This window comes from Lynx canadensis, chromosome A2 (genome assembly GCF_007474595.2).
Source record: "Lynx canadensis isolate LIC74 chromosome A2, mLynCan4.pri.v2, whole genome shotgun sequence".
Lineage (NCBI taxonomy): Eukaryota > Metazoa > Chordata > Mammalia > Carnivora > Felidae > Lynx > Lynx canadensis.
In genome coordinates this window covers 57,886,869-57,899,386 of record NC_044304.2, presented here as the reverse complement: position 1 = coordinate 57,899,386, position 12,518 = coordinate 57,886,869, and the positions used below count along the sequence as shown (strand labels likewise).

The following is a 12,518-nucleotide window of genomic DNA, read 5'->3' as shown; positions in this document are numbered from 1 at the left end:
ATGGGGGGCTTCGGGAAACCTGCTGCGCTCCTGGGAGCTTCCCCCTGCTGGGAACCTGTGCAGACCTTGCCCTTGGCTGGGCCAAGAAGCCCGTGTATAGTGGGGAAGACAGGTGAGCATCCTGTCTCTGCCCCAAGAGGATAGCCATTTCCTAGGGAAGAGCACAGCTTCCCGACATGAGGCCCCAGGGGTGGGCAGGTGACCCCTGTCCAAGGCTCAGCAAAAGCCCTAGTACGAACTATAATATCCACCAGTACCTGGTTCTGGAGAGTCCCAGGAGTGCCCCCTGGTGGCGATGCCCACCTTGCCCCACTGCCCCAAACTTTCTGGGACTTTCCATCACCCTGCTCCAGAACCTTTGGCCAGCACACGTCCACATCGCCCACTCCTTTCCATTTGAAGCACATTATCGAGCCCCCGGGGGTAAATGGGGCAGGGGTTGATTCTATGCTCAGAAAGCTCACCCCCCCCAGTGACAGGTTCTGCAACATCTGCCTAGCTTCTGGGCTCTCCCCAGTTTCCCTCAGTTTTTGTCTGCCTGACAAACTCCTGTTCATCCTTCAAAGCCCAGCTCAATGAAGCTAGAAACCTTGGAATGCCCATCGGAATGGGACTGGATAAATTACAGCCCCTCCCTCCCGTGGAACGGAACTAGGAGAAAAGTCTATATATGGTCTTAGAGGAATCTCCAAGATGTGCCGTTGAGGGAGAAAAAAAAAAAAACCCTAGAAGCAGCAGTAGCATATGTCACTATTTGTATTCTAAAAGTTGGGTCAGGGGTGGAGCGTCTGGGTGGCTCCGTTGGCTAAGCGTCTGACTTCGGCTCAGGTCATGTCTCCAGGTTCGACAGTTTGAGCCCCGTAGAGTTTGAGCCTCTGCTGTCAGCCTGGATCCTCTGTTTCCCCCTCTCTGTCTCTCTGCCCCCTCCCACTTATGCTCGCTATCTCTCAAAAATAAATAATAAACTTTTTTAAAGGTTGGTGGGGGGTTAAAAAACACACTGTGCATCAGGAACAGGTCTAGCAATTTCTCATGAATCTGCACCCAGCTGCTCCACTCCCGGGTATTTACGCAAGAGACATAAAAATCTATGTCTACACAAAGACTTTTATGCAAGAATGTCTGGGGCACCTGGCTGGCTCAGTCGGTAGAGCATGCGACTCTTGATCTCTGGGTTAATTCAAGCACATTAGGTGCAGAGACTACTTAAAAATAAAACAATCAGGGGCGCCTGGGTGGCTCAGTCTGTTCAGCATCTGACCTGGATTTCAGCTCAAGTCATGATCTCACTTTCGTGAGATCAAGCCCTGTGTCAGGCTTCATGCTGGACATGAAACCTGCTTGGGACTCTCCCCCTCTCTCTCCCTCTGCACCTCCCCCCCACCGTCCTGCTTTCTCACTCTCAAAAAAAATACATATATTTTAAAAAATAAAAAATAAAAAGACTATATACATCACATGCACGTTCTGTACTGCCATTCACTATTTTGTGAGAATATATTTGCTGAACATTGGAAAAGAGAATTAAAGGCAACTCTTTTTTTTTTTTTAAATGTTCATCACAGCTGATTCATAGTAGCTGAAATGTAAGATTGGGCCAAACAGCCAACGGCAGGTAGGTGGAGGAGGAAACAGTAGTACACTCATACAGTGGCATCTCCAGGAATCAAAAGAACAGTGATAGCACAGCCTGCACGAATCTCAGAAGCGTGGATCTGTTTGAAGCGGACTCAAACGAGTCACAAGAGAATGCATCCACGCTTGTAAGTACTACCCCATTTTTAAGTCCGAGAGCAGGCAGAGCTGATCTATGGTGAGAAAAAACCAGAACAGCGTTGTTTTTCTCTAGCGTGTTGGAGTCGGCCTGGCCTCAGCCTCCATTGCAGGGAGCCTGCTTGGAGGCTCGGGGTCCGCTCTCCTCTCCGACCTGAAGACCAGGTTTGGCCACGCCCCGCGGGCGGGGCGCTGGGAGCAGGGCGGGCACACGGGAGGCAGGCGCTGTGCGCTTCTGACCGCGCGGGGGCGCTGTGGCTTCGCAGTCACGGGCTTCGCGCCGCGGTGGGGAGGCGGTCAAGACCCCCGGGAAGCGACAAGGGAGAGGGACTGGCACTGTCCTCGCAGTCGCTCGCCTCTGGGACACCGCCGCCCACCGGATAGGCCGCAGCCGGGCCCCTCGCCCTTCCCCTCGCCTCGCCCGCGCTGTGCTCAGCCACCCGGGCTTCCCGCCTACTACCCGCCTCTCCTCCATCCCGGCCTGGGGCCGCTGGCCTCCCCTGCGCTCCCGTCGCTTCCTCTGGGAAGCACTCCAGACGCCTGCCTGAGCACCTGACTTACGGCTCCTTTCTGTCAGTTTGTCAATGGGTGGGTAGGCTGGCGTCTGTCTCCGAGGCTGACCGTCCCAGGCAGCCTGGCTCTTTCCCCAGCAGAAGCCTGGGGACGGGTCACCTCGGTGGGCATCTGTGGACTTTGGCGCTGGCGGTCCGCAGGCTCTTCTCAGTCACCTGGTGTGGCACGGGCGGGGCAGACGGGGTGAACCCAGGACGCCGAGCTGAAGGCGGGTGTCGTGCAGGGGAGCGCGGTGATGCGTGCCCTACAGACGCAGGGCTGGCGAGAGGGCAGGGGCCAGGGAGCTGGCGGGACACCACCCGCGATCCTTGTGATCTGTCCCCTGGGCCGTGGGGACCTATGAAAGGGTTTTGAGTAGGGGCCTGACTGGTTCAGGTCTGGAGTTTCCAAAGATGGCTGGGACAGTGGGGACAGGCCTGCAAAGGCCCAGGAGGCTGGTGGCCCTGGTGGCGGAGGCCTGGAGGAGTCTGGGAGCAGAGGTCACATTAGCTGTCCCCCCTACTCTCGGCCCTCCCTGCGCTGTCAGACCCGCACTCCGCCACCCCCTCGGTGACCCCTGTGCCCCAGTGTGAGAGGGCGGTGTGCTGTGCGCGAGACCGCCGCAGGTGGCACTGCGGGCTTGGCGGGCCCCTGGGGGCACCCCCGCCGCCGGCGCGTCCCTCCGCTGCGGGGTCCGCGCGCCCGCGCCCTGGCGCCCTCCCCGCCGCTGCCCGCGTCCCCATTAATCACGCGGCGCTGACGGCGCCGATCTGCGCGGGCGGCGTGACGGGGACGGTGACGGCGGGTGACGGAGCGGGCAATCGGCGGGCGCCCATCGGCCCATCTTATCGCGCCGGCCCAGCCGCCGCCCGCCGCGCGCCGCCCATTGATCGCGCCGGGCCGGGGCCGGGGGTCAGCGCGGGCCGGGCCGGCCTGACAGCCGCATCCATCGCCGCCCAGACGCGCGCTGATGGCGGCACGGGCGGCGCGGCCCGGCCATTAATCACCGCGCCTGCCGCCGAGTGACGGGGAGGGGCGACAGGGCCAGCCGGGCCGACAGCCAGCCCCCGCGGCCGGCCCACCCCTTCCCCACCACCCGGCCCTGCTGCGCGCCTCTCCCCGCACCCTGGGCTGCCCGGTGACCCTGCCCGGGCCTCCGGCTGGTCCCTAGGGGGCTGCTGGCCGCGGGATAAATGGGAGGGGGGAGGGGTGTGGAGTGGGGAGCGCCGAGCAGGTGCGCCCAGGTGGACCCTGCTCTGCTTCTGGGCTCCGCGGCCTCCCAGAGACCAAAAGGGAGGGCTGAACTGTCCTGACAGCCGCCAGTGCTTGGCTGGAATCAGAAGGCAGCCATTTCTGCCCTCTGGCTGCTCCAGCCCTGGCTGGGCCTCTGGGGGTGCAGGGCCCAGGGGCCCAGTGAGGGGCAGCACAGGCTTCGGGAAGTTGTGAACACTGAGGAAAAAGCTCCTGCCTTTGCAGGTTTCCAGATCCCTGAGCAGGGCTTGTCCTTCTGGGCCTAACAGAAGAGTCCAGCCACCTGGGATTTCTAGGCCTTGCCAAGGGCCTGCTCCTCAGATAGGGAGGGGCAGAGCCTAGCCAGCTTCTGCCTCCCGTTGGGCAAAACCGTGACCTTCTCTTCTCCCAGGAGATAGGGAGGGATCCGGCGCTCCTTCTGAATTTTACTTACCTGGAGCGCCCGATGCAGCCACACATCACTTCACCGTGTCCCCACATCCATCGATGGGACACAGCTGCCCCCATCTCATAGATGCGGAAGCCAAAGCTCAAGGACCAGAAGGGACCACCCTCATCGGGACCAAGGGCCTAACCCAATCAAAAACACATCCCTGTGCATCATGCCCCCAGACCCAGATGCTCCGGACTCCCACCTGTCGCCTGACCGGGATCCCTCAAGAGCTGCTCGGGCCGGACCAGCTGCCCAGCCCAGGGCAGGCTCTGGGGGCCGCCGAGGACTGCTGGGTGACCAACGTCTGCTGCTTTCCTGGCAGAAGCCTGCTGACGCTGCACTCAGACATGGGGGCCACCAGGGAGTCCACCCCCCACCGCTGTGCAGCTCTGTTTTGCTTCTTGTTTGCTAACCAAGAAGTCACTTTCTGGTGTGACACCATCTATCTGTTCAGTCCTTAAAAAACATGATATCCTACGAACGAATGTAGGAAGCGCACCCTAAGAGGTGTGTGTGGCCGGGGCAAAGGCATGTGGGCTGAGAAAATGGAGGGGGACAAGGGGACTTCCCAGACAAGGGACGCTCTGTCTTTCAGGAGCCCTTCCATCTCTCACATGCATCTCTGCATCTCAAGGGCCATTAGCTCCCATCGGGGAGCTGGGATTTACATGCCAACAACTTCCCCTCAGCCACCCAATCAACTTGGGCAAGCCGGAGGCCCCCAGGAGAGCCTGGGCCCAGGGCTCTGAATATCAGCCGACCAGCCCCCCACCCTGCCTCACTTTAATATTACAACAATTTTTCACACCGGAGCTGAAATAGTGCAAAAAATGGGGCTGCTGTAATTGTTGTTAGATTGTGTGTCAGCCTGATAAGATGTAACAAATATTTTCCTCCCCACCAGGGTCTGTTTCCCTCTTGGTAATGGATGGAGAAACTTCTCATAGTCGGCGAGGGATCGGTCGTAAAAACTTCGCCTGGAAGATTAATGTAACAATCACAGGCCTTGCTGGAAAAAAATAGGAGGAAAATTAAAATAACCCAACCTTCGTACCTATCCAGAACCATCTCCCTTACTGGAGCACGGATGAGGGAGGTGGGCCAGCTCCCTGGGTGGCTCCAAGGCCAAGATACCTGAGGAGCAGGAAGGCTGTGACACCACCCCCCTCCCTTCCTCCCCCCCCCCCCAACTCCTCGGCGCTCTGGCCATGGTGGTGGGGGGGTTCCCTGAGCAGTGGGGAGGGAGCTGTCCTAACCCAGGCCTGAGAGGTTTGCCAGCACTGCTGCTCCTTAAACACTGGAAAAGGTTTGGGGGCCAGGGGAGGAGGTCCGGCAGGGGCAGAGCCTGCTCTCGGCCTATGGGACATCTGAGGTAAGTCACTGTCCTCACACCGGACCCTGCTTGCCTCACCTGCCTGGTACAGAGGTCAGATCTTGGAGGCCTCCCCAACAACTCCACATGGAGCAAGGTGGTTAGCCCACGGGGGTTAGGAGCACAGACTCAGGCCAGTCTGACCGCAAATCCCGGTTCCACCTCTTCCTGGCTGGGCTGTATGGACGTGGATGGAAATGGAAAACAGTTACACGGGCTCCAGTACTGAATAGCTCTTGCCACACCTTAGGTGTCATTTTTTTTCTAACGTGCCTTGAGTTGGGAGGCCAGAGACACAAGCACAAGGTCAGAGGATATAGGCCGCAGGGACAAGGCGCAGCACTCAGCCCCGACTTCGGGAAGCGTCTGGCCGCCTCCCGCCAAAGCCCTTGTCCTCACCCGCCCTCCACCCCCCCCCAAGGTGGCACCTCCCTCTGGGGCCAGGCCCACTCTGGCAACAGGGACCAGCTGGGGCCTTCTCGGGGTGTGAGTATGGCCAGGGGACCCTCAGAGGGTTAGATGAACTCCCACACAAGACCTCAGCCCTCCTGCCCTCAGTGTCCCGGACATTTTCAGGTGGAGATCACTCGTGGGACAACAGTTGTGCCTGCCCCACAAGGCCCTCATGGCTAAGTGGGATTAAAGCCCTGATTGGATCAACATCCCCATCGTGGTTGGTCCTCTCTCTGGTGTGTATGAGCACGGAGACATGGGGCACCTGGGTGGCTCAGTCAGTTAAGTGTCGACTTCAGCTCAGGTCATGATCTCGTCGTGGTCTGTGAGTTGGAGCCCCGCACCGGGCCCTGCACTGACACTCCAAGCCTGGAGCCTGCTTCAGATTCTGCGTCTCCCTCTCTCTCTGCCCCTCCCCCACTTGTGCTCTCTGTCTCTCTCTCAAAAATAAATAAATGTTTAAAAAATAAAAAAAGGAGCACGCAGACCCCGCCCGCGTCGGGAACCACTTCGGTGGCTAAGCTGGCAGACGAGGACCAGGCTGGGCAGGCAGAGTGTTGTGCTCATCCTACCAGGCGAGAACATTCCACCGAGGTATCTACCAGGGCTGCCATTTCCCCTTCCTCTCAAGGGGCGAAAGCCCCACTCGGTGCACTAACGTGTCAAAGGGACACAGGAGCCCACCGAAAGAGCTCTCAACGGTCGAAGCCGGACCAGTGTAACAGAATAAGTAACGTGGTATTGGATTATAACCCCAAGTATAGATGAATATCCCTCCCCGATCCACACCGATATACAGGATTGAGTAAACACGCAAGTGGGAGAGAATGGGGGAGAACAGGTATCTCCCATGCAGAATTCCAGATCATCTCTGTAGATCCCCAGCACTCGAGGAGGTGGAGCAGCCCCCCTCCCCCCCCACTTCTAGGTGGGCTGCACTTAGTGACTCCTTCCGAAGAGGACGATATAGAAGAGGGATGAGACAAAGGTGACAAACATGACCGGAGCCAGGTGACTGCCGGGAACGGCCCTGCACCTCCGTGGTCTTCCACAGAGTGATGGTGAGAAAACCTCAGACAAACGCGGAGGGCTGATCGACACAACGCCTGGGCAGCACCCCTCAACCTGTCACGGTCGGCAAAATCAGAGAACGGGTAAGAAACCGTCACAGCCAACAGGGGCTGAAGGAGGTGGGCCGGCTAAATGTAGTGTGGTGTCCTGGGTGGGATCCTGGGACAGACAAGGCCATTCCTTAACCCAGGAAATTTGAGCAGGGCAGGACAATGCGAGCCAATACTGGCACATCAGATGTGACAAAGGAACCACACCAGCACTGTGGAACGTTAACAATGAGGGAAGCGGTGTGAGGCACACGGGAACCCCCTGCACTGTCTTCACAACATTCTGGAAATCTAAAACTGTTCTAAAATACAAAGTTTATTTTTAAAAAATTCAGAGAGAGACACGGCATCAAAATAACCTACAAGGGTTTATTAGAAAACATTCCAGGTAAAGCAGGGTTCCTTCAAAGCAACCACAGAAGTTATGATAATTTAAAAAGAAACACTTTCCACGCTGAACTGATGTCGTTCCCGACCGCGGCTGAGTGGGGACAGAGCCCAAGCGCAGGGCGGCCTCCCGCCAGACCCAAGGCCAGGCTCGCCCGGAGTGTCTCGCAGCCAACTCGGCCGTCTCACTTCATGTACTTATCCTGCTGGTCAGCCAGGATTTTGGCTGAGGACTTGGCATCATAGAAGAGCTCACTGATCTCCTCCACGTGCTCTTTCTCGATACTGTCCTTCCCATTGATCTTGGCCAGCAAGTTGGCTGGGGTCAGCAGCTGCACCGAGTACCTAGAGTGACGGGGCCGGGGCAGGAGTGAGACGGGGCCACATCAGAGGAGGGCTACAAGCCACAAGCCACATCCCAGCCCCCAAATCTGTCACAGTCTGAAAGTTCTCAGACAGGCTGTAACTGCGCTGCTACTCGAAAGAGAGCACAGGGGCGCTTGGCTGGCTCAGTCAGTGGTGCGAGACTCTTGATCTCGGGGTTGTGAGTTCGAGCCCTACACTGGGTATAGATTCCTTAAAACTAAAATCTTTGAGAAAAATAAAAGGGACCACAAACTGTGGTGGACACAGGTGCAGGCGAGGAATGCTAAGGCCCAGACTGGACACTGGACACGGCAGACGGCAGGCAAATGAGCACACAGTCAACCAAAAGCACGTTCCCCAAGCAAAGGCACAAAAATCCTGGAGTTTTTAAGTACCGCTCCACCCAAAGAAAACATCTTGCAATTCTGCTTCAACCTCCGAGCAAGGAACAGACTCAAAGGGAAACAGGGACTGGCTGGGAGCTGTGAGGTCGTGATTTCTCAAGCAGTCGGGACACCAAGAGGGACACTGTCCACAGGCAGGTGGCTCTGGGCCACTGGCGAACAGTCAGGAGAGCAATCTGTGTCCATGCTCATCCTTCCCCCTCCCCTGCACCCGCCACCCCCTGCCCACCACAGCCTGGAGAACAGAGCCAGGGGGAGGGGTCAAGCGGGGCCTGGCCAGTGAGCCCTCTGCCTCGGACCCTGGTTTCCGGACTGTCCATCTCCTCCACTAAGGGAGCTGGCAAGCTCTCCACACAGGGGAGCATCCACTGTAGGACAAAGGGACCTAACCTGTCACTCTAGCTTTATGGGCGCCGTCACTTAAATGTTCCGCGTTCTAAATCGCAGTGCCCAGGACGAGACCCATCACAGCAGTGAGAGCAGACGTGGTCCTGTGCCCTTGTGAGGGACCCATCAGTATGTCTCAGATGGGCCCTACGGAGGCTCCACAGGGCAGATGGGCCCTACGGAGGCTCCACAGGGCAGATGGGCAGGGAGTAGCTCCGGGCAGACGTGCTCACCTCAGAGTCGTCTTGGTGCCAATCTCCCCCAGGTGGTTCAGCGCCTCCTCACTGATGTTGATCCCTTCTGTCTGGGCTCGGATTTTAATAATCTTTTGGAGGAGAAAGACCATGATCAATAGTGACTGACCTCAAGTGTCCCCTTTATCCAGTGCTTTAAAAACAATCTTGTCCAGCGTGTCTTGCCTGGCATCAACCGTGCCGAAGAGGCCCAAATCTGGGCTGGAAGGGCAGAGAGCTGGCCTCTACCCTGGGCTGCTGGCCCTGCACACCTCCGGGGTGCAGTGTTCACGGTGACCAGATGGTGGCTGGTACCCTTGGAGGTGTGGGCCGGGTAGCTCGGCTCCTACCTCCCCACCCTCCTCGTGGCAGTCCCCAAACCTAGAGAACGTGGGCCTCTCCGACACCTGCCCAGGCTCCCTCAAGGGCTCTAACCTTCCTCCCCAGCGTGGGTACCACCACCTATAAGCACTCAGGCAAGAGGAGACATTTTTTATTTGTTTGATAAATACGATGGTTAAATAAATCAAAAAAGTTACTTTCAAAGATTTACCAGCCCTCATAACATCACTGGGAGATATCTAATCTATCACAGAGAGGCTGACGCTTGTTGCGGTTGGAAGATCCTGGCGAAGTTGGAGGGGAGGCAGGCTGGCGGCGCGGCCGCTGGAGCACAAGTGGCCCCGGCATCCTGCAGGCGCACCGGCGCTGAGTGATAAGGGGCAGCTGGGATAATGATGTTGTGTGTTGGGGAGCCGAGATAACTCGAGGACTTCGAGCCTCATATAATACAGGAATTTTTCACTTTGGCAGCTTCGTAAACAAGATATCAAGAAGCCCTTGTTTAAATTAAAGCCATAAAAACACCCGAGGTAGAGGCATAGGAAATGGGAAAGACTGAGCCCCCGGCTCAAGCCCTGCATGGGGAAGAGAGGGACCCGGGGTTTAGGAGCCGGGCTCTTCAGACTGGCCTCACAGCTCCCGGGCAGAGACCCGCAGAGGCAGGCAGCTCAGCGTCAGGGACCCCGGGGAGGGCACCCAGCACGTCGGCTGCCGTGAACGGGACGAGTCCTGCTCGGTAGGACAGCCAGGCCCCGCACAACTGGACCAGGGCAAGAGCCAAGGTGGATGAGACCGCGTGAGCCAGGGCTGGTAGCCTGTCTGTTGCACGCCACCAGTGCCACCGGGGCAGAGGGCAGGGAAGTTTCATTTTGTCAGGAGAGACTCAGAACTTAGACTTCTGTGTGAAATGTTCTGATGTCTAAATGTTGGCAACCTGTTCGAATAATTCACAAACACGGCCCCGGCCGTGTAGAATTCTTCTGTTCAGCCAGTGAGCGGGCTGCCAGTGTGACCTCTGTCAAAAGACTCTTAGCTTGTGCAGGAGGAGCTCCACCGTCCACCGTCTAGGGTGTGAAGCTAAAGGCACCGGGCAGAGGGAAGTTACCGGATAGGCAGAAGGGTGGCTGGCAAAGGAGCAGGGAGAGAGATCCTGCTCCTGGCTCCGACCACAGGACGCCCCTCCAACCACAACAGCCAGAGCCAGACAGATTTGTGCAAGAGGGCTTCTCACTGACAGCTGGGGATTAAGGACACCTCCAGGTCCTGCCAAGAAAAATGTCCCCTGGGGGCCTTCGGAAACTCTAGGGAGATGCAAATGTTGAATCCTGGAGCCCGCTCAAGGTGAGAGCTTCAGACCAGAGCATCCGGCTGTCAGCAAGCCCCATGGCATTGGACGTCGGGCCTCGGGAATGTCAGGGACGCTCTGCTCTCACTCTCTCTCGAGAGCAGGTCAGAGCAATCCCAAGCGCTCCTGTTGCAGACTGCTCGGAAATGGACAGTTCATAAATTAGATCTTTAATCATTTAATAACCTGCAGGGATAGTTTATGAGGGTGTCGGCACTGATGGCAGGGTACACAAGTTACATTTACTTTGTTTTTTTAAAAACCCACCACAGGCTCCCGTAAAAATGCTGAGGTTATCCCTTGAACCCACAAGAACAAAGCAGTGCGCGTCCTGGCAGTTAGTCTGACCTCTGCTCACCCGAGAGAGAGAGCCTGAGAAGAGGCTCTCCTGGCTGAGCCAAGAGGGAACCAGCCCTCTGGAGGAGCCAGAGGCATGGGGTGGAACGTTCCCGGAGAGCCCAGACCACGTGCTCCATGGTGAGCTGGCTCCACGTGAGGTCCTACCTCTGCAGCTCATCTCTGTGACCCGGGGATGCTCGCTGTTCCCGAGCCCCGAAGCCTGGTTACTGAGAGCTGTTGTGAGGACCCTAGCAGGTGACTGTGAAGTCCCCGCAAGCTGTTAACAGCCATGATAGTAACCGCAGTGGAGCGGGGCGGCCGGCCCCATCCCTTCCCTCAGTCAGCCTCGCTGTCTCACTCAGTCCTCACGACAACCTTGAAAAGAGACAGCAGACCTTGTGCCAACTGCTCTAGTCACTCAGCCAGGAAGTACCGCCAGCGTGTGGGCTGCCTCCCTGGCACGATGACGCGGTGCCCCCGTCCCCAGGGTAAGGATGGGGGCGCGACCGGCTTCTCCTTTGCTTTTGCCTCTGCTTCTGTTCAGTGAATGCCTTGGCTTCAACCCGGCACTCGTCCAAGGGCCGGAGACCATGATCTGATGACAAGGCCCCCGGCCACGGACACCGTCCCCTACACAGCGTGCCCGCCGCTGCTCTGCACCCCTGTCAGTGCTGGTCACGAGGAGGTCTCTGGCTCCCGAGTCTCCACGGCACTCACGGGCACCGTCGACCACAAACACCAGCAGGGCCGGGCCCCTCGGGCCACGGCAAGCGGAGTGCTGCCAGGGAACGCCAGGAGAGGCCTTCAGAGCTCCAAAGGGAAAGGCCCTGCCGACAAACTGCCACAGGGAAGCCACCCCCAACCGGGACCTTTCTAGCACGTGGGAGCTGGTGGCACAGTGATGAAGACCAGGGGCTTCCAGACCAGGCAGCCTGGACTCCAGTCTGTTAGTCCTGTCACCCACTGGCCACTGACAAGCTCTATGAGCTTGGGTGGCTTAGTCAGCCTCGGTCTCTGGGTCCTCACCTTTAAGAATGACAGTGTAATAACTCTCCCACCTCACAGGTACCGGGGATCAAACGGAAGTGTGTTGGCTAAGTGTGTCCATGGGCTCAGCATGACATCTAACAAAGGGGGCCTGCGCTCTGTGAGAGGAGAGGGTCCAGGCAGGGCCTGTGGAGACACACACTGGTGCAGCCCTGGTCCACACGGACCCACAGTGAGGGACCTACGCTGGCAGTGGGACCATCTGGGGCAAGGGCGGGCAGAGCAGGGCAAGAGCACAGCCGCGCTGCCCCGGTGGGCTACCAACCTAGGCCACAGGCCGCCACTGAGCACGTGGCCTGGGCTCTGCAGGGTGCTGGCTGGCTCTGCATGTTGGACTTGTCACCCAGGGACTAAGCCATCCGCAGGAAGAGAGGGTGACCAATGACTACCTGGAAGTACGCATAAGGGGACTAGAAATTCTAAGTGTAAAGTGCCTGGGCACGTGGCGCCCCAGGTCCAGATCAAGCACGAGGCAGTCCCTGTGCAGAGAGCCGGGGCAGTGCCCTTTGGGGTAAGGCCCAATCTCAGACACCCATGTCATTTTCCACCCCCAGGTCTAACGCAAATTCGGCTCACGTGGAATGTCGAGCATACACTCTGTGTTAGGTACACTTCCTTCAGCCTCTTATAGGCTGCTTTTAGGATCTCCACTCCCGGGGGCCCCTTGAAGCTGTGTGACCCTGCTTCACCAGCTCTCTAGGCCTCCGCAGCAG

The 12,518-nt window shown here is 58.0% G+C and overlaps 1 protein-coding gene across 1 annotated transcript in view; it reads right to left on the bottom strand.

The window, feature by feature from the left end:
- Positions 1-7,304: 7,304 nt before the first annotated feature.
- The window catches only part of RUVBL1 (RuvB like AAA ATPase 1), a 44,291-nt gene continuing 39,077 nt past the window's right edge, over positions 7,305-12,518 (bottom strand). The window contains exons 10-11 of the mRNA XM_030307537.1: positions 8,733-8,824; positions 7,305-7,687 (exon numbers count right to left, since the gene is read on the bottom strand). Of these exons, the coding sequence (XP_030163397.1) occupies positions 7,528-7,687; positions 8,733-8,824 (252 nt within the window). The 3' untranslated portion in view covers positions 7,305-7,527. The remainder of the gene's footprint in view (positions 7,688-8,732; positions 8,825-12,518) is intronic.